The following is a 24,489-nucleotide window of genomic DNA, read 5'->3' as shown; positions in this document are numbered from 1 at the left end:
TTCTTACAGTTTCAGATTGGAGAACTGGCGAATACCCTGACAAGTAAATTTGAATTTTTAGGAATTAATAGACAATCCATCTCCAACTTTCATGTGCTGCTCTTACAGACTGAGGTAATTTAGCCATTTTTGGTATAAATAGTATGTTTGAATGAAATGCTATATGTGTGAGGAAATCTGTCCCATTTATGTTTTAATTCTAAATTTAAATATTGAACCTTGATGCATGTTTGAAGCACCAAATCAGGAAATAAAACTGTGTATTAGCCAAAGCAAAATGTAATTACAAAGATAAATACTGAGAGTTGATATATAATGTTGCTATTTAAACTTACCACCTTCAGTAGGCAGATATATTTTTTTAAACTTATGGGGTAACATTGGTTAATATAAATTTCAGATGTACAACTTAACAGGCATATATTTTAATACAGTTTTTTTCTAATATATTAAAATTCTATTAGTAATGATCAAATGAGGCCATATAATGGTGAAAGTACTTCACAAGTGTTAAAGCATTAGAAATCTTTTTTTAAAAAGTTCTGAGTCCTATTTGTAACCAATATACTAACAGAATGGCAGGGTGGGATTAGGTAAGGAAGTCCTGTAGGAAGCTGGCTGATTTCCCTAAAAACTGAACCTTTGAGTTTGGTTAATAACATTACTGAACTGAATGAACTGTCTACCCACATTGAAGGTAAAATTACTGGGAAACCAATCTTAATATAGTCTAAAGGGGAAAGCAAAACTGCAACTCATTTCGCAGATATTGGAGAGTTGACAATATAAAAATATACTGGGATCCAGTCTCATTTTTCAAACTCTGCAGAGCAAACGAGATTCTTTATGAAATTAAGATGAGATTTCTTTTCTTCGTTGGTCTACTCCTACCAGAATATATAGCAGTATTGTCATGGATCAGAAGACTTATATCCTTCTTAGCTCTGCCTCCTGATATAATGAGTCTTTAAAACTAATGGACTGTTTGTTGATCCTAGACTCGGATTGCAGACTGGCGGGAAGGGGCTCTTAATGGAAACTACCTTAAACGAAAACTTCAGGATGCAGCAGAACAACTAAAACAGTATGAAATAAACGCCACTCCTAAAGGCTGGTCCTGCCACTGGGACAGGTACGCACTCTTCTCCCCTTTTCACCTTTCACCTTTGACATCTCAAACATGATTTGTGATCACCACCACCTGACAACATGACAGCCTGTCTGGAGACTGAGAGCAGCTGCAGTTAGCGGTGCTGGGCAGGCAAAGCACCGCAAGCCCTTACAGAGTTCGGGCCAGCCACGCGTTGGAGAAACAAAAAACAATGTTTAAAGTGTTCCATGTAACGGATTTTTTTCCAAGATTGGACAAAGCTGGTTTTTACTCTCCAGAGTGTTGCACGGAGTAGGGCGGGCTTGGGGGTTAAGCGCATGCGAGAGCTCTGTGCGCTTTACAGGACCTCTGGAAGCAACTACTCCTGATTAACCTCGGTGAAGTTAAGGAAAGCTTCGTGGTTGAAGATGTGAATGAAGAACAAGATTACTATCTTCGGCCAGCAGGTCAGATGAAAACATTTCTTTTTATATTTGGCTTTTCTTGATTTTTTTTTCGTTATTTGAAATCTTTGCTCTTTTATTTTTCAGCTCCCAGATCCTCTCCCTCTCTTTAGCTTTCACTGTGTTTGATATCAAGAGTATGAAATGTGAATTCCACGGTCCAAGAGGGGAAGAGTCACCTTTCGCAAACTTCGTTGTTCTCTTCTTTGGAAGGGAAATTAGTGTTCTAGGAAATTGAATCCCTCCGTTAATGAAACTTGAAACCCTGTTAAGCATTGGCCAAAAAAAAAAAAAAAGATGTGAGAGGTGTTTTCTAAGTCATCTGTTGGAGTGAGAGGGCTCAGGGCTGTATTCACAGAGCTGCTGGCAGTGCAAATAGCTTTGAATTATCCGTGGTTCTCCATCCTCAAATGTCAAAGCTCTTTGTTGCCTTTGTGAATAGCAGTCCATTAAGAAGAGGTTCGTCCCTGTGAGAGCAGACTGCTGTCCTGGGACAGGACCAAATGGAAGTGTCTTTGTAGGAGAATGGGTCTTAAAACATGTGTTTTCTTTCTTGTAATTTAGGGATCATAGACGATATTTCTATGTAAACGAACAGTCGGGCGAATCTCAGTGGGAGTTCCCAGATGGTGAGGAAGAGGAGGAAGAAAGCCAAGCACAAGAAAGTAGAGACGAGACTCTTCCTAAACAGACCTTGAAAGACAAAACTGGCACCGATTCACATTCTACAGAATCCTCTGAGAATTCCACAGGTGGGAGAATTTACTCTGTACTAATTGCAGAGAAATGTTTTTAGAGAAAAAAGACATATTAATTAATATTATAAAAGAAAAAAATTTAAACCATGATATAAATTTCTGATTAAAAAATAGTGGCTCTACCTAAAAAAAGTGCAGAAGTTACACTGAAGAAACTAAGGTAGTAACTAGTTGGAAATCAGCATAATGTTGATACCAGTCTCTGCTAAAAATAAAATGATGACCCAATATATTTTGATTTTTAAAAGATTATTCGATAACCAGTCATTCTACATACAAAGCTGTGGATTTCTAATAACAGGAATACTAATTAATACTTAAGAATTAGATAGTTGAATTGTCAACATACCTTGAGTGATACTGTGAGATTTGTTTTACCTTTCTGTAGAAATCTATTGATATTGCAACCTCATTTTTCAACTCCATTTATAAGAAGTCTTATAAGAAGCATGATTGCTACAAATCAAAATTATCTGAAGAAATACAATGAAACCAGGACCATATTTATTTCAGAGAAGCAAAATAATTGATCATTGCAAATAGCCAACAATATTCTTGTGTAAAACACAAACAGAATGGCTCAACCCATTTAAAGCACTTTAGTTATATACAGTAAGTCCTCACTTAACATCTTCAATAGATTCTGTGACTTTAAGCAAAACAATGTATAATGAAACTAGTTTTACCACAGGCTAAATAAGAATTATGTTATAAACAAGAGTTATGTTCTTACAGCATCTCATTAACGTTATACAGAACATTAATCGAGGACTTGCTGTACCTTTAAAAAGCGGCTTTTGTAGCTCCTCAGTTAACTGAGAATCTGATAGTTCTTTGAGAGCCATGGCTTGATTTTCACTTTATGGAAAAGGATTCATTTTTTTTCCTCTTAAGTCCATCTTGGAATGACAAAAATAAGTGAATAATGAAGCATAGTCAGAAGACTATGATCAACAACCTTTTGATCTAAAAAAAGGTAGCTATTAAAATGATGATGTATGAAAGCAAGAGTCTATGGAGTGGTTTCTAAAAATAAACCTTTGAAGATAAAAAAGACATGGAATTTGTGGTAAGATAGGGAGTAAAGAGCTAAATTCTTTTGTCCTCTGCTTATCAAAAATGATGCTTTGTACCATACTGGTTCTCTGATCCCAGTACAAAAGTTCTGATAATGTACCAAGTGAAACTCGTAATGATTTTAACTTCTTAAATAACCTAGGAATTGTTAACTGATCACTCTAAATAAAAAGCTACGTATGACTGCAGTGATAATTCTATAGCATAGCAAAAGGATGGTTTTATTCTACTTCATATTTCAGAAACATATTTTCTCAAGTTACAGGGTATTAACTGTTTTCACAAAGATAATTTTTTATTTTTTTCCCTGTTGTTTTGGTAGCAATGATAGACATTTCTAGTAAGTTGGTTTTATTGTTTGCTTTTTAGTGGTTAGTGAACTGAAGAGGCTTGATGGTGGTTTTGGGTAGGTGATTCCACTCTTGACCACTGTCTAATGTTCCTTTCTTGTATGTTCCAAAGCTGAATATTCGAGAATTACCAACTCTTAAGTGTTCTGTGATCACCTTAGTTAAGTATTAAGTTATTAGCTCCTTTTGTTGATGATACACACAGTTGGTACTGTCTGGTAAAGTAAAGACCTTGAGACATTCTCGTCTGATGAGTAAAACAAACGTAGTTATGCTGTAGGAAAAAGCCCTTGATAAACTAGCTTATGTTCTTCAGCCTCTTTATTGAAAGCCACTAAAACTACATAATAAACTTGATCTAAATAAAATCCAAATTTGTACTTAGGTCTTTGGGATTCAAGAGCAATACCAATCAATATTTTAAACCTATAAAGTTGATATAATATATGCTTTTTGTCAGCCTAGCAGTGGTTAAAACCACCTTTTAAAGAAGAAAAATGACTACACTATGAGGAGCAAGGAAGTTCCAGAGTTCTGTTTATACAAATTCTTATTTATTGTTTAGTTTTTTAAATTAATATGTTTTTAAAGATGAGTGATCTTTCAAGATACCCAGTATATCTATCTGTCTTACTGGACTCGTCACTTATGAAAAATTTAGCTGTTTTTCAAAAAAGAAGTCTCTATAGAACCTATTATTTATATAATAACTTGCTTTAAATTGCTAAACTGGTCTCTTGACTTAAAATATTAAGCAAAATTTTCTTTTGGGAAGAATACAGGAACCTGCCTATAAGTAGAAGTAAAGATGCATAGAAAGGATATGTTCTTGAAAAATTCAGAATTTGTATCCTCACACTATTCTGTCCTTAAGCTCATAGTTTTAAAATCTATTAGCACACAATAAAAGCTGTTTATACCGTTTTACTCTCTCCTTGGACTTCAAACTAAATATTCTCCTAAATGGCTGAATATACCAATGGGATTAAATTTAGAAATGAAGAAAAGTAACATATAATAATGATGTCTATGGATATTCAGACCAGGATTTCTTGAAGTTTTTCATATTTAAGCTAAAGTAAATAATTATGACTATTAAGACACAGCTTTTATGTTTTGAGTTACTGTAGTTTGGGATTCAGATATTAACTCAAAATGTGCTCCTTATTTGCTAAATTTATCAAGTCCAGTTTATCACATTTACACAAAGTTTAATTAGCTTTGATGGTGGTCGTAAACCACATTATTAGTCTTGAATCTGTTGTGTTTCCTTGAATTCCTCTGCATAGCAACATATCACCATCATAATTGTCTCTATATTGCATTATGCTTCTAGTTGAGAAATCTACCAATATATAAAATTGGACATTTTAATTTACCTACCCATTGTGGTTAGTTTAGTAGAAGGAAGTTTAATAAGATATTAATCTCCAATGTTTGTTACCTTAGTTCTGAGGTAATCTTGATGTACTGTTATGTAATGTAGTAGACTGCTTGATCTTACCCAGACTTTATTTGTCTAAAAGTTATTGTGTTATTACAGCCATGCCACCCTGAACGTGCCCGATCTCGTCTCATCTCGGAAGCTAAGCAGGGTCAGGCCTGGTTAGTACTTGGGTGGGAGACCACCTAGGAATACCAGGTGCTGTAGGTGTTAAAAAATAAAATAAAATAAAAATAAAAGTTATTGTGTAAATTCATATTAGATATGATCAAATACAAAAGTCGAATGACACATTTGAAGTCTTATCTAGAAAACTGCATTCCTGTTTTCTGGTGAATGTTTTCAGTGCTCTTTTCCTTAGTAGTAAAGAACTCAATCTCAGTAACCAACCATGTGAATCATGTTCTTAAAGTCTTTTATATAATGTATCATTTATCTGTTCCATGAAAAGCTATTTTAAAAGCCAAATGCTTCATGGTCACTTCAGTTTTACCTTGTCGAGTGCCAGTGTGGTGTGTTTTGAGCAAAGTAAAGTAAAAGGCCGTATCCTTGTCCCGGAGCCTTTTATAGATACAACTCTTATCTAATCCACCGCTTTTGACCGTGAAATTTAACAGGTGGCTGCATCTGGATCTCTACTCCATGAAAAGTGAGATTTATTTGACCAAAATTTCTAAAGCTCTTGGACTCCTGATATTTCACCAGAACATCTTGGTAAAATAGCACTAGACTAGAAGTCATACCTGGCCACTAAGAGCTGTTTGATCTTGGGCAAGTTATATCCCTCCTGGGTTTCATTACCTTTAAAATGAGAGAGTTAAACTAGATGATTTCTCATGTCTCTTCTACTCCTAAATTCTATGGTTTTTAGGGAGAAAAACCCCTTCAGCATTCCTGGGATATATACCTAATAGTCCCATATATTGTGAAACTTCCCTATTGACGATAAAGAGGGATGGGGAAGGCTACAAGTAAGTATATCCTCCTATTTTCTCTAATCCTTAAAGCTTTTCCCAGCAGAAAAGGAATAGAAATAACTGTGGCTTTTGCAAAATAGAGGGAAGTTGATCCCACAACTTTTCAGTTGTAATTTCTTAACTCAGATTTCAACAGCCATTTCAAATCCTCTGCATCTTCTAACACCTTTTGTGGGTGTCTTATATTTACCTTGAAGATTTGTTCTCTTAAATTTTCCTTTTCTCATTACAGAAATAAATTACCCTCCCTGATTTGTGTTGCTATGATTTAGCAGATGAATGTAATTCACACAAAGGTGCAAAGGAATGACGATAGCACCTTGCAAATGGATTTTAAATTTTAGTAACCCAAGTTAATTAAAATGGGTTGAATTTGTGTGTTTAGAATGAGTACTTCTCTGGGTCATCCTCACTTATTTAGTTCGCTGAAAAATGAAATACATGGAATCAGTATTGCAAATGCACATCATTCACTCGCCTCATCACGTTTAATGACAGAATGTTTTACCTTCTGTTCTGTATGTTAAAACTGAATGTATTTTCAGATGACCTAATTTCTCATTGGGTCGATGCGATGTGCTTCATTTACTCATCCATAAATCTGGACCCAAAGAACAAGACTAGTATTTCATAGCTGGAGTGAGTGCTAACTATGAGGTTTATAGATGTATCTTTCCATGGAAACCATTTTTGAACTGAGTTGTTTAATATTTCAGTGACCTCAATGTAGAATAGATCTGTGTGTTAGATTTTATCTCACCAAGCAATTGAACATTTCTGTAAATATAAACCATGGAGTTTTTGTCTTGCTTTTTCCCTGACTCCTGTTTGTTTTCATAGGTTCTCTTTGTAAAGAGTCTTTTTCTGGCCAAGTTTCTTCTTCATCACTCATGCCACTTACTCCATTTTGGACCCTCCTTCAGTCAAATGTGCCTGTGCTTCAACCTCCATTACCTTTGGAAATGCCACCACCCCCACCTCCACCCCCAGAATCTCCTCCACCCCCTCCCCCTCCCCCGCCTCCTGTGGAAGATGGCGAGATCCAGGAGGTAGAGATGGAGGATGAGGGAAGTGAGGAGCCTCCTGCCCCAGGAACAGAGGAGGATACTCCACTGAAACCCTCCACACAAACCACAGTTGTAACTAGCCAGGTGAGAAATGTCGTTTGGCACTCTGAAGAGTTTTTGGGAACCAAGACACGATTAACACCATGTTTTATTTTAGAAGAGAATGTTTAACTAGGACCTCTAGCCACTGACTAGAATCTTTGTGTTTCAGAGTTCAGTCGATTCTACTGTCTCTAGTTCTCCTTCCACTAAAGCGATAAAGAGAAAAGCTACAGAAATTAATACTGCAGTGGTTCAAAGGTCAGCTACCATTGGTAGTTCTCCGGTCCTCTACAGCCAGCCAGCTATAGCTACGGGTAAGCATTGTGATTAAAATGTGTTTTCCTCAATAGATTATCTTTGTTTCCAGACTTAGATATCATAAATTAATGTCAGAAGGCTATTCATTGTAAAACTATATACATTTCAGTTACTAAATAGTTCAGTTCAGTTACTAAACTATTTGGCATGTATCCTTCCAGATTGTTTTCTGTACATTTACATCAGTGATTTTGATGTTTAAGTACCTTAATACTAAAGTATTCAAAAATTAATATTTTACTACTAGAAAATATGGCTATTTTTTTGAGGAAAAGATATATTATTTTGTAGGTGATTATAGGAAATTCTTCATTTCCCTTTTCTTTTCCTTGTTTATGGCTTTATCATAAAAGTTTCATTTTGATTTCTGTTAGGTCACCAGACAACAGGAACTGGACAGCAGTCTGCAGGGATTGGACACCAGGCAATATCTGTTAGCCATCCAGCAACAGGAATGGGTCATCAGGCCAGAGGACTGAGCCTGCAGTCCAATTACCTAGGATTAGCATCAGCTCCTGCAATTATGAGCTATGCCGAATGTTCTGTCCCAATGGCAGTGACTGCTCCCACACTGCAGCCAGTCCAGGCCCGAAGTGCTGTGCCTGCCACTGCCATTATAGAACCACCACCTCCTCCTCCCCCTCCCCCTCCTCCTCCACCACCACCAGCTCCCAAAATGCCACCACCTGAGAAGACGAAAAAAGGAAAGAAAGAGAAGGTATGTAAATCTCTCTTTACATTTTTATTTTTAAAAATTCTTATTAAGGTGATATTCATATAAAATTAACCATGTTAAAATGTACAATTTAGTGGCATTTAGTACATTTATATTGTGCAGCCACCACCTCTGTCTAGTTACATACCATCTTCATCATCTCAAGAGAAAACTTTGTACCGATTAGATTCTAGTCAGTGGCTAGAGGTCCTCATCACCCCCTTACCCCAGCCTGTGGGAACCACCAATCTGCTTTCTGTCTCTCTGGATTTACCTATTCTGCAGTCATGCGTATGTGAACTTTTATGTCTGGCTTCCTTTATTTAGCACATTATTTTTGAGATTTATCCATGTTGTAGCATGTATCAGTATTTCATTCCTTTTATAGCTGAATAACAATAGTCCATTGTGTGTATATGCCACAATTTGTTTATCCGTTCATCCATTGATAGACATACGGATTGTTTTATACCTTTTGGCTATTGTGAGCAGTACCAATATGAACATGCATATGAGTACATGAATATTGAGTACTTGTTTTCATTTCTTTTGAGTGTATATTTAGAAGTAGAATTGCTGGGTCATATGGTAATTCTGTGTTTTAACTTCTCGAACTGCCAAAGTTTTTTCATAGTGGCCAAACTATTTTACAGTACCACTAGCAATGTACAGAGGTTTCATATCTCCACATGCTCACCAACACTTATTATTTCCCATTTAAAAAAATTAATATACCAATCTTAGTGGCTATTAAGTGGTATCTTAACATGGTTTTGATTCCTTTTTCTCTAGTAAGTAATTATGTTGCACATCTTTTCCTTTTCCTGTTGGCTATTTGTTTATCTTTGTAGAATTGTCTGTGTAAGTCGTTTGTTTTTTAATTGGGTGATTTGTCTTTTATTGTTGAATTGTAAAGAGTTACATATGTATCATAGGTACATGTCCCTTGTAAGATATATGGTTTGCAAATATTTTATTTCACTCTGTGCATTGCCTTTTCATTCTGATAGTGTCCTTTGGTACACAAAAGATTTTAATTTTGATAAAGTCCAACTTAACTTTTTTTTTTTCATTTTTGCTTGTGCTTTTTGTGTTATATCTAAGAATTCATTGCCAAATCCAAGGTTATGAAAATTTACCCCTATGTTTTCTTCTAAGAGTTGTATGGTTCTAGTACTTAAATTTAGATTGCTCATCCATTTTAATTAATTTTTGTTTATGGTGTCAGGTAAGGTCCATTTCATCCTCTTGAATGTGGACGTGCTTTTGTCTCAGCACCATTTGTTTAAAAGACCATTATTTCCCCATTGAATGGAAGACTTTATTTAAAATCAGTTCACCATAGATGTATGGGGTTTTTTTCTGGACTTTCAGTTCTATTCCATTGGTCTATATGCCTGTACCACAATGTTTTGATTACTATAGCTTTGTGATATGTTTTGAAATTGAGAAGTAAGAGTTCTCTAACTTTATACTTTTTCAATACTTGCTATTCAGGCCCTTTAATAATTTTATATGAATTTAAAGATCAGCTTTTCCATTTCTGCATAAAGGGCCAATGGAATTTTAATAGGGATTGCATTTACTCTTTTGATTGCTTGGGTCACATTGCTATCTTAACAATACTGAGTGAATCTTTCAGTCCATGAACACAAGATTCCTTTGTATTTATTTAGGTCTTCAATTTATTCCAGCAGTGTTTGATAGTTTTCAGTGTACAAGTGTTTCACCTTGGTTAAATTCATTCTCAGGTATTTGATTCTTTTGGATGCTATTGTAAGTGATATTGTTTCAATTTACTTGAATTTACTCTTACCATTGTAATGTGCTTTATCTTTTATAACTGTTTTTGACTTAGTCTATTTTGTTTTGTACTGTTACAGTTACCCTTGGTATATAGTTATTCTTGGTTACTGTTAGCGTGGAATATATTTTTCTGTCCCTTCACCTCAAACCTGTGTGTGTTCTTAGATATAGAATGGATTTCTTACAGGCATCATCAGTTGGATTCTGTTTTGTTTTGTTTTTTAATCCATTCTTCCGGCATAAGAAGAATTTAATCCATTTACAATAGTAAATTACTAACTTAATATTAGTAATTACTGATAGATAATGACCTACTATAGCTATTCGTGTGTGTGTGTGCATGTCTTACAGCTTTTTTGGCCCTTGTTTCCTCTCTTACCACCTGCCTTTAAGATTTTTCAGTGACATTTTTATTCCTTTTTTGTTTCCTTTGTGTGTTTTCTATATTTTCTTTGTGATTATTGTGGGAATTTTATATTACATGCTAAAGTTTAAGTCCTTTAGCATTTCTCATAGGACAAATCTAGCAATAATGAACTTCCTCAGCTTTTGTTTTATCTAAGAAGGGCTTAATTTCTCCCTCATTTTTGAAGGACAGTTTTGCCTGGCATATAAGTCTCAGTTGATAGGTTTTTCTTTGATCACTTTAAACATATCATCCCCCTGCCTTATAGCCTGCAAGGTTTCGGCCAGAAATCTCGTGATGTTATTGAGAAGCCCTTGTATAGACAAGTCACTTTTCTTTTGCTGCTTTTAAGATTCCATCTTTGGCTTTTGACTAATTATATATCTAAGTGTAGGGTCTTTGGGGATTTGTCCTAGGTGGAGTTAATTAGGCCACTTGGATATGTATCTCCATGTATTTTCTTAAATGCGGGTAGTTTTTGGCCATTATTTGTTCAAATGAGCTTTCTGCTCTTTTCTCTCCTTCTGGGATTCCCATAATGTATATGTTGGTCTAATTGATGGTGTCCTATAGGTCATTAGACTCTTCACTTTGTTTTATCTTTTTTGCTCCTCAGACTTAATTTCAAATGACTTACTAATTTTGCTGATCTTTTTTCTGACTATTGGAGTCTTCTGTTGAAACTAATGAATTTTTCAATTCAGTTAATAGAATTTTCAGCTGTAGAATTTCTATTTGGTTCTTTTTTTATAATTATCTAACTCTTTGTCGATGTTTGTTTATATATAATTTTTCTTATTTTCTTCAGTTATTTTGCCTATGTTTTCTTTTAGCTCCTGAGCACTTCTAAGACAATTGTTTTAAATACTGTCCAGTAAGTCTGAAGCATGTGTTTCTTTATAGTTGGTTTCTAGAGATTTGTTTTGTTCCTTTGAATGGCAATGTTTCTCAGTTTTTTCGTTTGCTTTGTGATCTTTTCTTGAAAATTGGGCATTTGACAGAACAACTGTCTCTCCCAGTCTTTGCACACTGGCTCTGTATAGAGAAAGACCTCGGTTAATGAGGCAGTGACAGGCCAGAACATTTTATACATTCCAGTCTTCCTTCAGTCCTGAGGGAGGGAGCTGAGAACTGGGCCACTTTATTCTAACCCCATTGGGGAAGATGGTCCTGCAACTGTAAGCAAACATACCACAAAATTTCTTACCATTTGAGTGGCTTTTTCTTGATTGTTTTCTTTTGGTTGCTGCAGATCTTTGACTGTTTTCCAGAGTTCCCACAATGCCATTTTAGTTGGTCTGTGTATTTGTTTATGTAATGTTTCCATGGGGAAATAAGGGCCTGGAGCTTCCTATTCTGCCATCTTTTAAACATCATCCTCATGGGCACCTTTGAGGGCCCTGATTGCCCTAAGAAACTTTCCCAACAGTTTTTCCTCCCCGTGTTGGTAGTGTGTTGTTCGCCTCAACTGTAATCATTTGCCCCAGGGGTTAACAAGACAAATTCATTTGCCTTACAGTGGTTCAGGTAACCTTCCTGAATGAGTTTTGAGTTCACACAAAATAGACAAGATATTTCCGGATTGAAGCACTGGTCCAAGTTGGTACCATGGTTCCAGAAATTATCTAGAAGTGAAGTAAATATAAATATTAACAGTGACAATTAGGACAATGTCTTGAATAGACTATTGTCAAGGTATTCACTGTGGTGAGTAGCATATACAGGTCTCTTGAGCCAACATACTGTTTTATCAGATCCATGTCTTTAGTTTATCTACCAGTCCACTATACTATTCATTATTTATACAATTAAATATTAGAACAACTGGTACTCAGGAATCATTTCTTTTATGGCCTTCTTTGGCACTCTGCCTCCAGTCCTCCAAGAGAGGTAGTTAACTACTTCCTCCTCTGTTCATTCAACAAGTAATTTTTTAGCCAGTAATGCTTTTATGGACTAATAGTTTTTAAAATACAGAATTGTAAGCTATATCATTTTTACATACCTGATATCTGAAAACAAATGATGACCCTTCTCTTTGTTGTTACAAGGCATTTTTAAAGAATATAAAATGTATACTTAATGCCTTTAATGTTCAAGAATATTTGAGACCAATATATATTTTTAGTCTTTTTGCTGAAGTTTTGCATGCAGCTTAATAGAAAATAAACTAGAAAAAGAAGTTCTAACCATTTAATCTTTATTCCTCTGACTGCAGTGTTCCCCTCTTTAAAAATGTGCTCAAACAGCCAGTGCAACTCTGGGTACATGTTTCGAATGTGATAGACAAAATATAACTTCTAAAATAAAACTTATTTTATCATAATAGATATGAATCAACTGTGCTAAGAATACATGAAACCTTATAGAAATCTCAATGAAACAGCAGTGACTCTACCTAGATCTGTAGTTTTTAATCATGTTTGCAGATGTTCAGTGAGAGATTACACCCCAGTGAGCCCTCTGTGCACACTTGATCGTTATTCATCCATGTTACTTTGTACTCATTTGATCCCATGCTAGCCCAGAATGGGCCTTGCTAGAAGGTTGTGTATGCAGTGAGTCAGGTTGTATCACAGGTGAAATGACCAATGAAATATAGGAAGATATGTGGAGCTGAAGGTAGATGGTATATGGGCAGTCATTTCCCTGGAAAGTTAAGAACTGTCAATGACGGTCAAAAAATAGAGTATGGAGCAAGGAGCCACGTAATTTTTTAAAAAGTTAAAAATAGTAAGCTTATTTTTCTTTTCAGATCTTTGGAGACTTAATCAAGAAATGTGTTTGCCTCGAGGCAAACACAGGCTGGAAAAATAGCCTGGACCCCATATCCAGTTCTCACACAAGCACGACTTGCAACCACACCTATCATTTGAGTGCCTGCTTGTTGTGCCTATAGTGTAGCCTGGTCAGATCTTTAAGTATACGGCTTGAACAGGGATACAAATTGGTTTTATCAGTGTCTAATACATACAGTGGCTCTCTAATTTCCCATACACTTTCAACAAGTGTATTTCCAGTGCATACTATTTGTCAGGCATTCTCCCTAGGAGCTTGGGGTTTAGTAATAAATCGAACAAACAAAATCTTGGATTTTGTAGAGCTTCCCTTATGGCCAGATGAGGTCGAGAAGTGGGAACAGAGCTGTCGAGATAGATAAGCAAGTAAAGCTTCGGTGTTTTAAAATGTAGTGAAAACTATTAGTGTAAGAGGACAGAAAGTGGTGTTTGGGAGGTGCCGCTATTTCAGATAGGGTGGTGAGAGAAAGGCCACTTCGCTAAGATGCCATTGATCAGAGCCTGAAGGTCGTGAAAGAGCAAACCATCTGGGATATATAGTTCTATTTTTGCAAGTATCACAAATATTTTTTTACTATAAGAGTGCACCTTTATTATAGACAATTTAGAAAATGAAGGTAAGCCAAAAGAAGAAAAATAAAATTTATTATACCTTCCGTTAGAACTCATCTCATCGTTCATATTTTGCTATATCTCCTTGCTCTGTTTTATATTTAATAGTTGGCATTGACTTTGTTGCTCTTTCCAGAAAAGCTGGTCATTTGTTTCTCAGCTCTATTTTTCACTTGATGTTAACACAGTCTATTTAAAATTTGCGAAAAGAAACACTATTTCTGAGATGAGATAAAGGCCGCAGTTTTGAATTCCATAGAATAAGGCTAAAGGAAATTTTTCTGGCCTGATTTCATAAAATAACCACATTTACAGTTTGGCAAGAACTTAGAATGGTATTTACTTTGCGTTTCTGTTCTTTCGATCTTAAAGTTCACTTATTCCTTAGCGCTAAGGGAAGATCCTGATGTCATGTGGAGGACTCATTTCTTTGTGTTTTATACTCCTTCTGACCTTTAAACTTTGTTACAGGCGAAGAAGAGCAAAACCAAAATGCCATCTCTGGTAAAGAAGTGGCAGAGTATCCAGCGTGAGTTAGATGAAGAGGAGAACTCTAGTTCCAGTGAAGAGGACCGGGAATCAACTGCACAGAAGCGAATTGAAGAGTGGAAACAACAGCAGCTGGTCAGGTAAAAGAAAAGAGACCGCAGGAGGGGTGGGTTGTGGTTAATTCATAGAAATATTTATAAAAATTATGGCTTAGCCTTTTTTCAAAATCAGAACTATCGGTGTTGTAATACTTTCTCTCACTGATTGTTCACCTTAGATAAAGGACTATCTTAACACAGCATACCAGGAAAAATAAGGCATTTCCATTTACCACCTAGAGACATTCTCTTTTATGTATGTTTTTTTTCATTCCTTTTATATAAATTTTACATAAATAAAATGAAGAGAAGAAAACTTCATTAGAAATTTTAATGAGAATTTAAACATAGCTAACCTAAATTTTTATTCCTTATTTTCCTGGTTTTGAAGGTGTACATACTGAAATGAGCAACATTCTTCTAATGCACTTAATTGTTCAGTTGTCCTGCATAACCTGGAACACACTCATCTCATAAGTAGTGATACTAGAGTTCAAATCCATCTTTGACAGGTTCTAGCTTATCCTCACTTCTGGCTCTTGTACTTGCAACATCTGTAAATGAAGTACTTAGGAAAACAATTGGGAGAGGACAGCCTTTCTTTGCTTCATAATTCAAAATTTTTTTTGCCTTGTTTTTCTTTCTTTTTTTTAAATTAATTTACTTATTTTGTTATGGTGACATCCGTAAAACATTTTCATTTTATATATAAACACCATAGGCATAATCATTCTAATGAATTTTATTTGTTTCTAAAATACCTATTTCTCTACACCTGGTTTCAGGGTGTCTACTTATGAATCCTATCAAATAAGTTTGATCATACAGCATCATAAAACTCGAAAAGATTCCTGTCACGTGTCTTCTTAGGAAAATGAGATGGTTCAGGTTCTCGTAACAAAATATTGGTTGAAGTTGTTCGTTTTGAATGAGAATATTATATTTCCTTTTTGTCCTTAGAAAATATTTACTCATCAATCTTAAATTTGAGAAAATTCATCTTGAATATAGTTCTCTTAACACCTGTAGTCTGAGGTTTTACTTTTTTGATCAATTTTATCATAATTAGAATCTCTAGTGCCACTATCTGTCTCTGCATTTATCTTCTGGTTTGTCTAATATTTGCAAAAGAAAACAAGACTATGAAGATGTCTCCAGACTTACTTTTTACTTCTTTGAAAGATGATGCACTATTTGGGCAACAAAATAAGAAAACTGAGGGATGGTATTAGTGACATTTATTTTACTTTTGTGTCATCCTTGTAGGTGATTCTATTCATTTTTTTATTTTAGTCATTTTTAGTATTGCTGGGAATTGAATGATGATTAATTCCTACAGTGATGAAATAACAGACTATTTCAAGATGATGGGAAAATCACAAAGATTCTATAATGTATCTTAGATTATTTTAGATTGATAAGTCTAGTGCATCCATTCTGGTAGATAGAACCTGAGTTTTAACCTATTTTCTAAATAATTGAAAAAACCATGAGATATCAATTCTTACAAATACAACTGATCAAAAGAGAATCTCAAAAAAATTAGGTCCAAAGGTCCTTATAGTGTATTGGAGGTTAAATATATCTTCCTTAAAGAATCAGAACTTCTAGGGACTAAGAAAAACTTTTACAAAAATGTGTTTTATTTCTTCAATGTGACTTTAATGGATACTGAAGATACATAAAAATAAATATGCAATTACATATACATGAAACTGTATGAAATGTGAGTATATCTTTGGTTGACCCATCAGAGGAAATTTGATGAATATGCTAGTACTTGGCTGAGAAACTTGAAGTGTTTTCATGAACATAAATGTGACATATCAGATTTTCAGTTTCAATTAGAGATTTTTACTTGCTAGGAAGTAAAGAGTTTCAGTCTTTTTCTTTCCAGTGAAGTAATGTGTGTTGTTTTCACAGTGGCATGGCAGAGAGAAATGCTAATTTTGAAGCCCTTCCTGAGGATTGGCGAGCAAGACTGAAGAGAAGGAAAATGGCTCCAAACACATAGTTGTGTTTTTTGGTTTTTTTTTTTTAATTTTTAAATTTTTATTATTGATTTTTTTGTGCGTGTGTTCAGTTCAGAGTCTTAACCTGTTTTACTGTTGTCAATAAACTATAAATGTTATGAGGGAGAGTAAATGAATTTCCTGGGCAAGAGCATACACATACAAAGTTTTCACACTTGTGAAATGTAATTTTTCTGTTTTGCTGAGGTGAGGTGACTGAATGCTTTCACTTGGCTGCCTTTATTCTCACACTGGCAAACTCAGCATGCTAGGTACATTAACCTCATCAGTCTCGAACATGTGATGTGGCTCATGAGTATGACACCTCTCTAGAGGACTCACTGACAAAAAATGAAGGCTTTTCCTGCATAATGGAGGCTCATTTAGTTCCTAGTGTGCCTCTCTCTCGTAACTTTTTCAGAACAAGTGCAATTAAGAAGGCAGCTCTGTATTCTACCTTGCTTACCTGGGATTATCAGAATCTCTTTCTGACCTCTTCCTCTAGTCTGCCACCTCTGAAGTGCTGAGGTATATCAAGTTGTTTACCTTGTGCTGACAGATGGCCACACTATAGAGTTCTTTCTCACATTCTAGAACTGATAGCTCAGTCATTTCATATACTAGGTGAAATATTTAAATTTCAGTACAGGCAGCAGCAGCAGCAGATGTTCATATCTGATTTTGAGAATGTCCCCCTCACATCTGTGGCAGTAAATGTAACAAGAGCCACTGTATGTATTGATGTGTCTCCATTGTTCTTTCCGAGATTCACCTACCTTTTATGTGTGAACGTATTGTCCATAAAATTCCAGTATTTAAAAAGCAGTTTACTGTTCTGTACTTTCTATTGTATCACAATCAGGTAAAAGTCACTTTAAACTGAAGAAAAGGCAAATTGTGTTTTAAAGCTGTTTGTATTTCTCCAGTTTCTGACCTTGTAAATTTGTATATATACATTAATAAAGCTTTTTTTATACTTCTGAATGACTATCCTTTTATATCCTTTTACTCTTCTAAACCTGTTACTCCACAGTTATATAACTAAGACATTTTAAGTCAATTCTTAATTGTTTTTTTCTAATCAAATATAGTATAAGGTGTATCCAAACATTAACGAACAGCCCTCAAGAAAAAGGAGCAGCAGGATCTTGAGTTGGTTGTGGGGCGAAGGGACTGGAAGAGGGCAGAATTAGAAAAATGCTTCTAGAACCCGAAAATGCAGGATGTGGTTCCATAGTGTAGCGGTTAGCATGTCTGCTCTACACGCAGAAGGTCCTGGGTTCACACCCCAATGGAGCCACAGTCCTTGGTCTAAGGCCATGCCACCCTGAACAAGCTGGATGTCTGATCTCAGAAGCTAAGCAGGGTCGGCCCAGTTAGTACTTGGATAGATGACCACCTAGGAAGACCAGGTCCTGTAAGCATTTAAAAAAAAAAATCTTACTAGAACCAGAAAATACTGCATGACTTAAATTTTGAAGTTTATATTCTATAATATTAGCTAATGTTTGATCTACTGAAATCCTGTAAATGTCATGTTAACATTTTGAATAAATAAAGGAGCTTTGTTTCCCTCTGATTATAAAAATAATATATCCTTATGGTTATATTCATATAAACTTAACCAAAGACAACAATTAAGAGTTTGAATTTTATGCCAGTATTCTTAAATGCATATAATTTAAAATTTTTATCTAATGTCATGTATTCTAGTGTGTTGGATTTTACCCCATTATGCAAATATTGGAGTGACCTTTTGCATATAAATTGTTTCTCTTGTAATCGCATAGAGCAGATTTCTGGAAATGGAGCTGCTAAAGCTTTTGTTGTAACAGTATTCCAGACTTGTAGAAATGTCTACAGAGCACCAGTGCCTGCTGACACTATCCTACCAGAATGCAGCATTTTTTAAAATCTGGCAATTTGGTAGTCAAAATGTGCGGTTTTAATATGCTAACTTTATTTTTTTTTTTCAATGTAGAAAGTAATTTTTCAAATTCTAGCTCTGAGGTGGAGAGAATATAATAGGTGAAAGGAGAGCAGCACCCTTCGAGCAACACTTAACGGTTACTGAAAGCTAAGGAACAGCAAAGAAGTTTAGAATAGGGTGAAGACTACTGGCTTTGTATTCATCAACCCAATATCGATTCTCCAGAAGCGGGTCTGCAGTACTGTACGAAAGGAAGATTGAGCCTGAATCAGCTGTTGCTGCAACGATGCTAGTCTTTCCCGGGTTCCCCACCTTCCTGGAGGCAGAGCCTCGCTCCCCGGAAGCTCGGGGCCACCCCGCCTTCCCGCTTCCGTTTCACAGTTGCTAGGCTACCAGGGCCCTAGCAGAAAACGGTGGGGCGGTGTGTCCTCCGTGTCCTCTGCACGGTAGTCTGCTTGGCTTCGTACCTGCCCAGAGGTGGCCTCCCACCTCGTCCAGGACTTGTTGCCACAGGCGCCGCACCTACACCTATTCCCCAGGACGGACCGGAGCGCGGAGGCGATCGCACCCTTTCCTCTGCCTTTCTAGGAAACCTACGCCACTCCCCTCACCCTTTTGGATCCCCTTCACCACCTTCCCCCGGACCAGGAAGTCCTGAACCCCTGAATTTCGTTTTTAGAGCCCACTCTCTGGGCACCTTATATTTCATTTTCTTCTAGCCCGAAACAACTCGCCAGATCCCCGTTTTTTTCACTTTCCTGCGGCGTCCTGGTGTTGGCCATCTTTCTCATATTTCTCCTCTGGGAGAGGGAAGCATGGGGCCTGCTATGGTCCTGGCGCCTCGGGAGGAGGAGGCTGGAAGGCATGCCGCCCTCCCTAATTCCTCAGGTGCGGCTCCGGGACTCAGAGTGGGAACCACCAGCCAGGCCTTTCCGAGGAGAGGATGAGTTGTCAGGGAAGACGGAACGATGTGACAGGGTTTCCTAAAATCGCTTGTGCTGCGGGGGTGCAGGATGGGAGTGGAGAATATGGGCAGTTTTTTCAGTAGGCTTGTTCTGTTTTTTAGCTTCTCCTGTGTAATCAGCTGCCCTCTTGGAAATCGAGCAGGCAGGGGTTGTGGCCGGATGCCGATGTCACTGACTGGTCTTCAGTATACCAATACAGAAGTAACATGTTCCCAGCATTGGAAACAGAGCTAAAGCAGGAGGTCGGTACACACCCCTCTCCAGGAACCCCACAGAAATCCAATACTAAATCAGAGATGTATCCTGGTGACATCTTTTTCTAGCTGAAGATTTTGATCCCCAAGGTAGAATAATTTGCATGAATGTCTTTCACTTGATTTGTTTACAGAATTCCTCAGGTATACTGTCCTCTGCAACCGTGCTTGGGTACCCTTTGTTAAGAGTTCAGTATTTTTTGAAGGGACTTTCCTGACTGAGATGGCCTTTCCTTTCACAGACTCTTCCTGATCCCTATGAAGACTTTATGTACCGTCACCTCCAGTACTATGGTTACTTTAAAGGTAATATCTCATTCTTATCTAGCATCACCTTTCCTGGGTTCATGAAGTAAATTGTTTGATTAACTGGGAGAGTTATACTTGAATAAACTAATGGTGAACTTTCCAGCACCGTTAATGAAAAGTACTTCCTTTCCCCATTGATCTGTTATGTAATCTCTGTTGAGGATACATGTATACAAAGGTCTCCTTGTCTGTCCTTGCAGAAATACTACGCATTGTTAATACATTATGTGACATTAAAATGGTCTTGATATCTGGAAAGACATGTCCTCCAATCTTACTGTTCTTCAAAGATGTCTTGAATACTCTTGCCTTTTTATATAATTTTAGAATTGTCATGTGATGTTAAAATATTATTGGGATTGCATTAAATCTATAGAATCTAATTTCACAAGAACTGAGAATTTGCCAATACTGGGTTCTCCAATCTATGTACATAATCTAATTCTCCATTTTATTTAGGTCTTCCTTACTATCTCCCAATAAAGATTTCAATTTTTTCATAGAACTTCATTTCTTTGTGCTATTATAAATGGTATCTTTTTAAATTTTGATTTTCTAATTTTGTTCCTCATATTTAGAAATACAATTAAGTTTTTACATTGATTTTATTTCTATCGATCTTGTTAAACTTTCTTATTAACTATTTCATTTTTTAAGTGATTACTAATTGGTTAAAAACTGAATTTCCAGTTTGCCAGATTCAGCAGAACCCTCAGGACAAAGCAGCTTTGGGCATCAGGGCTCCACTCGGTACCAGCCTTCACTTGGTTATGGCTCTCTTCTTGGCCGCTCTGATAGCTACCAGGTCTTTCTGCCTCCCAAACTCTTTCTCTTTTCCACTATACCATGCTGCTTCTCAAGAGTCCTCCGCACTATAAAATGGAGAAAATACTGTTTGACTAAAGTAAATTAGAGTGTGAAAGCTCTTTGGAAAATGGGAAGTATTTATTGTAAAGGTCTATGGTAGTGGGGGTTTTGGTATTGACCTAGATGTTAGAAGCGATGAGCTAGCTTTCCAGCACCTTTAATTAAACTGCCTATTCTTAGCTCAGAGAGGCAGTTTACCAAACTCAGCTACGCAACAGCATGTTTGGAAGAATAATCCCCGATTCGTCTTGAGTGGCTCTTTTGGGGAAAGAGATGATTTGATACCAGACCCCCTGCAAAAGGAGAAGCTTCTATGTAAGTAATAATCAGTGTGTATGGCCCCCAAAACCTTCGCTGCCTTGAGCAACTGCACCAGGTATTCAAGAGAACATGGCCTAACACAGGAGAAGCCAAAGGAGCAACCTCGGCCAGTTTCTGATGTCACTTAAAAATGTTCTCTCTAGATCTACTTTGGACTGTAGGTTTAAATTAAAATACTGTACATTCTAGATTATCTCTCTCCCAGTCATTGGAAAATTTGTTAAAGACTCTTTGGTCAACAGTAAAACATTGACTTTTCACACGGTTTTGATAGACATGTTTGCTTAAGAGTGGCAAAAAATCAGTCCGACTGGCATAAGCAAAATAATTTTCACAAGGATTCCATATGTTTATTTTAGAATCTATGGACAGGGATGCAGCTGAATTTGTCCCTCAATACGTACCCAACGAAACATCAATTCACTTCTCTTTGCTCCACATCCTCCCCATCTCCAGTCCATTCTACCATTATTTCTCACTATTGAAGCAGCTGCATAATTGTTCTCTTGGCTTCTTCTCTTGTTCCTTGATCCCTCTTTCCAGTGTATTTTTACACAGCAGTGTGCTTTTCTCATTTGAAAATCTGCTTGTGTCCCTGTTCTAGTTAAAACTTTTGAATGATGAAGACCCAAAAGCCATAAAATATAATATTGATAATGTTTACAGCAAAAATTTTAACTTCGCATTGAAAAAAGTACCATCAGTAAGTGACTATTTGACTTGGGAGTTTTGCATTGAGGTATTATGTCATCTGTTTCTTGAAATGTTTTTATTTAATTGCTTTATGGAAAATGTGAGAAAGCTTAAGTTTATATTTGTTAAATTTTTACTGCCATCCTCAAGTCAGATATGTCTTTACATTTTTTAAAAATACTGAAGTGTTCCACTACATAAATGTTTTCCTGTCCTAGATGGCTAGGATTCTAGAGAATTAAATATAATTTTTTTCAATACAAAAAAGCAAAAGTACCATCAATAAAGGAAAATAACAAACTGAAAAAAAATTTGTGACAAATACATCAGAGAATTAACTTCCTTAACATTACAGCTCTTACAAATCAATATGTAAAAGATGACCGAATAGAAAAATGGTCAAGAGACATGAGCAAGTTAGTAATAGAAAAACAAATACAGATGATCAATAAGCTTTATGAAAAGATGCTTAATTTCACCTCTAAAGATACAAATCAAAATGTCAAGGTACCATTTTTTAAATTATGAGATTCGGGCCAAAAACCTTTTTTAAAAAAATTATACCTAGTGTAGGTCAGAGTACTCTCCAACACTGCTGTCAGGTATGTGGGTAGGAAGACTGTTTTAGGAAGGCCATTTGGTAATATCTGAGAAATTTGAAACAGTGCTTAACCCTGATATAGTAATTCCATTTTCAGATATATATCTTATATGTTTACTCCACCCTGGTGCCTGGAAGACTCTTCCATTCTGTGTCCCAGAGCTCCTGGCAGGGAGTAGAAAGGCAGGGATTGAACAAAAGACATACTGGTCAAGGTGGGATGGCTCAGTTTCCTCCTGCTCTATTTGCTGACACTCAGAATACCATTGATACCATTGTGTAATTGATAACCTGATACCTTTTTTTTCCTCTTTTGATCATCAGAGTGAGAAAGATATTTTTTCTTTATAGGAAAGCATTTATTATGTGTGCGGTTTTTTAATGAAAAAGTACAAGGGCAAAAAGGAATGAGTTACATTCAAATAGTAGAAAAAAAACACAAAAATTAGACTAAAAGCTCTCCCTAACTCCATCCCCAATATAGCCACTGTTGTTATTCTTTCCAGGAAAAAAAAAAAAATTTATATATATGTATATATATCCTCATGTGTCTATATGATATTTTTAATTGCTCACAGGGGATCCTATACACAATCTTTACTTTGTTTTTTTTGTTTGTTTGTTTAATAATAGAGCCTTTCATATAAGCACACACAGAAAAAGCTACCTCATTCCTTTTAAGGGGACCTGCAGTATTCCATCTCATTAATGTGTCATAATTACTTTAACTTCCCTTTTGGTGGATGGTTGTTTCCACGTTTTAATTATTTTGATCATTGTTGCAATGAGCATCTTTGTATGTATCTTGACGAGTTTTTGTGAGAAAATCTATGAAGTAAATTCTTAGCAGTGGGATTCCTGGATCAAGAGTATGTATATTTTAAATCTTACCACATACTGCCAAAGTGCTTTCCAGAATGGTTGCACCAATTTGCCTTCTTGGAAGCAGTTTCTGAGAGTACTGTTTACTTACACCTTTGCCAGGATGCCTGTGAAAACATGTAAATGTTTTTCCTATTAGGTAAAAAACGAAATATTTCCTTGTCATTTTGATTTACATTTCTTTATAAGTAAGACTGAGTAGCTTTACCATATTTTCAAATGTTGATTGCCTCTCCCCAGTTAAACAGTGTTAAAGATTTAGAGATGGAAATAGTGGGGGTGGAGGGTGGAAAAGGTAGGGGAAAGAGGACAAAGAAAAGATAACGTTCCCTAAGACAAACCGTGCTGCCTCCTTTCTCTTTCTAGGGCCCTCCTGTCTCTCTTCAGCTATGCACAGACAGATAGAAGCTGTGAGCAGAGGTATTTCACGTCCTTCCAGACTAGAAAACGCAAACTCCTTTATGGGAATATGTCCTCGCCCCACCAGACCTAAGAATCACCACCACACCAAGGGGGCCTTCAGCCTTTCCTTCCCCCTTCCATTTTCTTTCTTTTTATTCCTCCTCTCATGTCCTTTCTTTTTCTTCATCTGTGAAAGCCTTTCTTTTCTTCCCTTTTTTCTCATTCTCTATTTCCCAAGAGCTCTTCTCTTCTGAGCATTCTCACTCCTCCGCCCCTTCCCTTTTCATCCTGTTTTATGTGTGTCCTTTGAGCGGTTGTATTACGGACTTGACATTTAATTTGTAGGTCGTTTCACTGAAGTTAATAGTTTTATGTACATTTTTCTAAAATGCTCACAGGCAAAATGAAAGTTTCCTCTCACCTCGCCCTAAAGTAATAAAACATATTGTTTTTAGTCATATGTAACTCGCTATTGGAATGTCTTAGACCCCTTACCTCTGATTTAAAAAACAAACAGGTTTCTTCTAACTTACTCTTAAAGCTTACATTTAAATACTTAATAGACTACGCAGAATTGTAACTTAACATTTTATAGTTTCGATGCTGTCATCCTGGGCTAAAATCTCCTTGAAGGAGAAACATACCATAGGATTGCACACCTGTGCCCATATTTCAATACAGCGCTTAAAGTTACTGAGCTGTTACAGTTGAGCGCAGAAGTTCCCCAGGAATAAACGGCAGC

At 36.3% G+C, this 24,489-nt stretch overlaps 2 protein-coding genes and 1 pseudogene across 11 annotated transcripts in view; all 3 read left to right on the top strand.

Moving 5' to 3' along the window:
• Nucleotides 1–17,507, top strand: part of FNBP4 (formin binding protein 4) — a 30,929-nt gene extending 13,422 nt beyond the window's left edge. For both annotated transcript variants that reach the window (XM_006908128.3, XM_025044146.1), the window contains exons 10-17: nt 10–114; nt 999–1,132; nt 2,119–2,306; nt 7,001–7,311; nt 7,439–7,583; nt 7,962–8,305; nt 14,396–14,553; nt 16,435–17,507. In XM_006908128.3, coding sequence (XP_006908190.1) covers nt 10–114; nt 999–1,132; nt 2,119–2,306; nt 7,001–7,311; nt 7,439–7,583; nt 7,962–8,305; nt 14,396–14,553; nt 16,435–16,525 — 1,476 coding nt within the window. In that variant the 3' untranslated portion in view covers nt 16,526–17,507. The remainder of the gene's footprint in view (nt 1–9; nt 115–998; nt 1,133–2,118; nt 2,307–7,000; nt 7,312–7,438; nt 7,584–7,961; nt 8,306–14,395; nt 14,554–16,434) is intronic.
• On the top strand, nt 5,275–5,393 carry LOC112476618 (annotated as a pseudogene).
• Nucleotides 17,508–18,831: 1,324 nt separating the features above from the next.
• Nucleotides 18,832–24,489, top strand: part of AGBL2 (ATP/GTP binding protein like 2) — a 30,591-nt gene continuing 24,933 nt past the window's right edge. For 3 of the 9 annotated variants that reach the window (XM_015586435.2, XM_015586438.2, XM_015586434.2), the window contains exons 1-5: nt 18,832–19,341; nt 19,520–19,660; nt 19,915–19,978; nt 21,029–21,163; nt 23,712–23,765. In XM_015586435.2, the coding sequence (XP_015441921.1) occupies nt 19,318–19,341; nt 19,520–19,660; nt 19,915–19,978; nt 21,029–21,163; nt 23,712–23,765 (418 nt within the window). In that variant the 5' untranslated portion in view covers nt 18,832–19,317. The remainder of the gene's footprint in view (nt 19,342–19,519; nt 19,661–19,914; nt 19,979–21,028; nt 21,164–23,711; nt 23,766–24,489) is intronic. The other 6 variants (XM_015586440.2, XM_015586439.2, XM_015586437.2 and 3 more) reach the window with 3 other exon arrangements.

This window comes from Pteropus alecto, unplaced genomic scaffold, assembly GCF_000325575.1.
Source record: "Pteropus alecto unplaced genomic scaffold, ASM32557v1 scaffold71, whole genome shotgun sequence".
NCBI classification, from domain to species: domain Eukaryota; kingdom Metazoa; phylum Chordata; class Mammalia; order Chiroptera; family Pteropodidae; genus Pteropus; species Pteropus alecto.
Note: the sequence above shows the minus strand (reverse complement) of the source record. Positions and strands in the feature narration are given on the sequence as shown.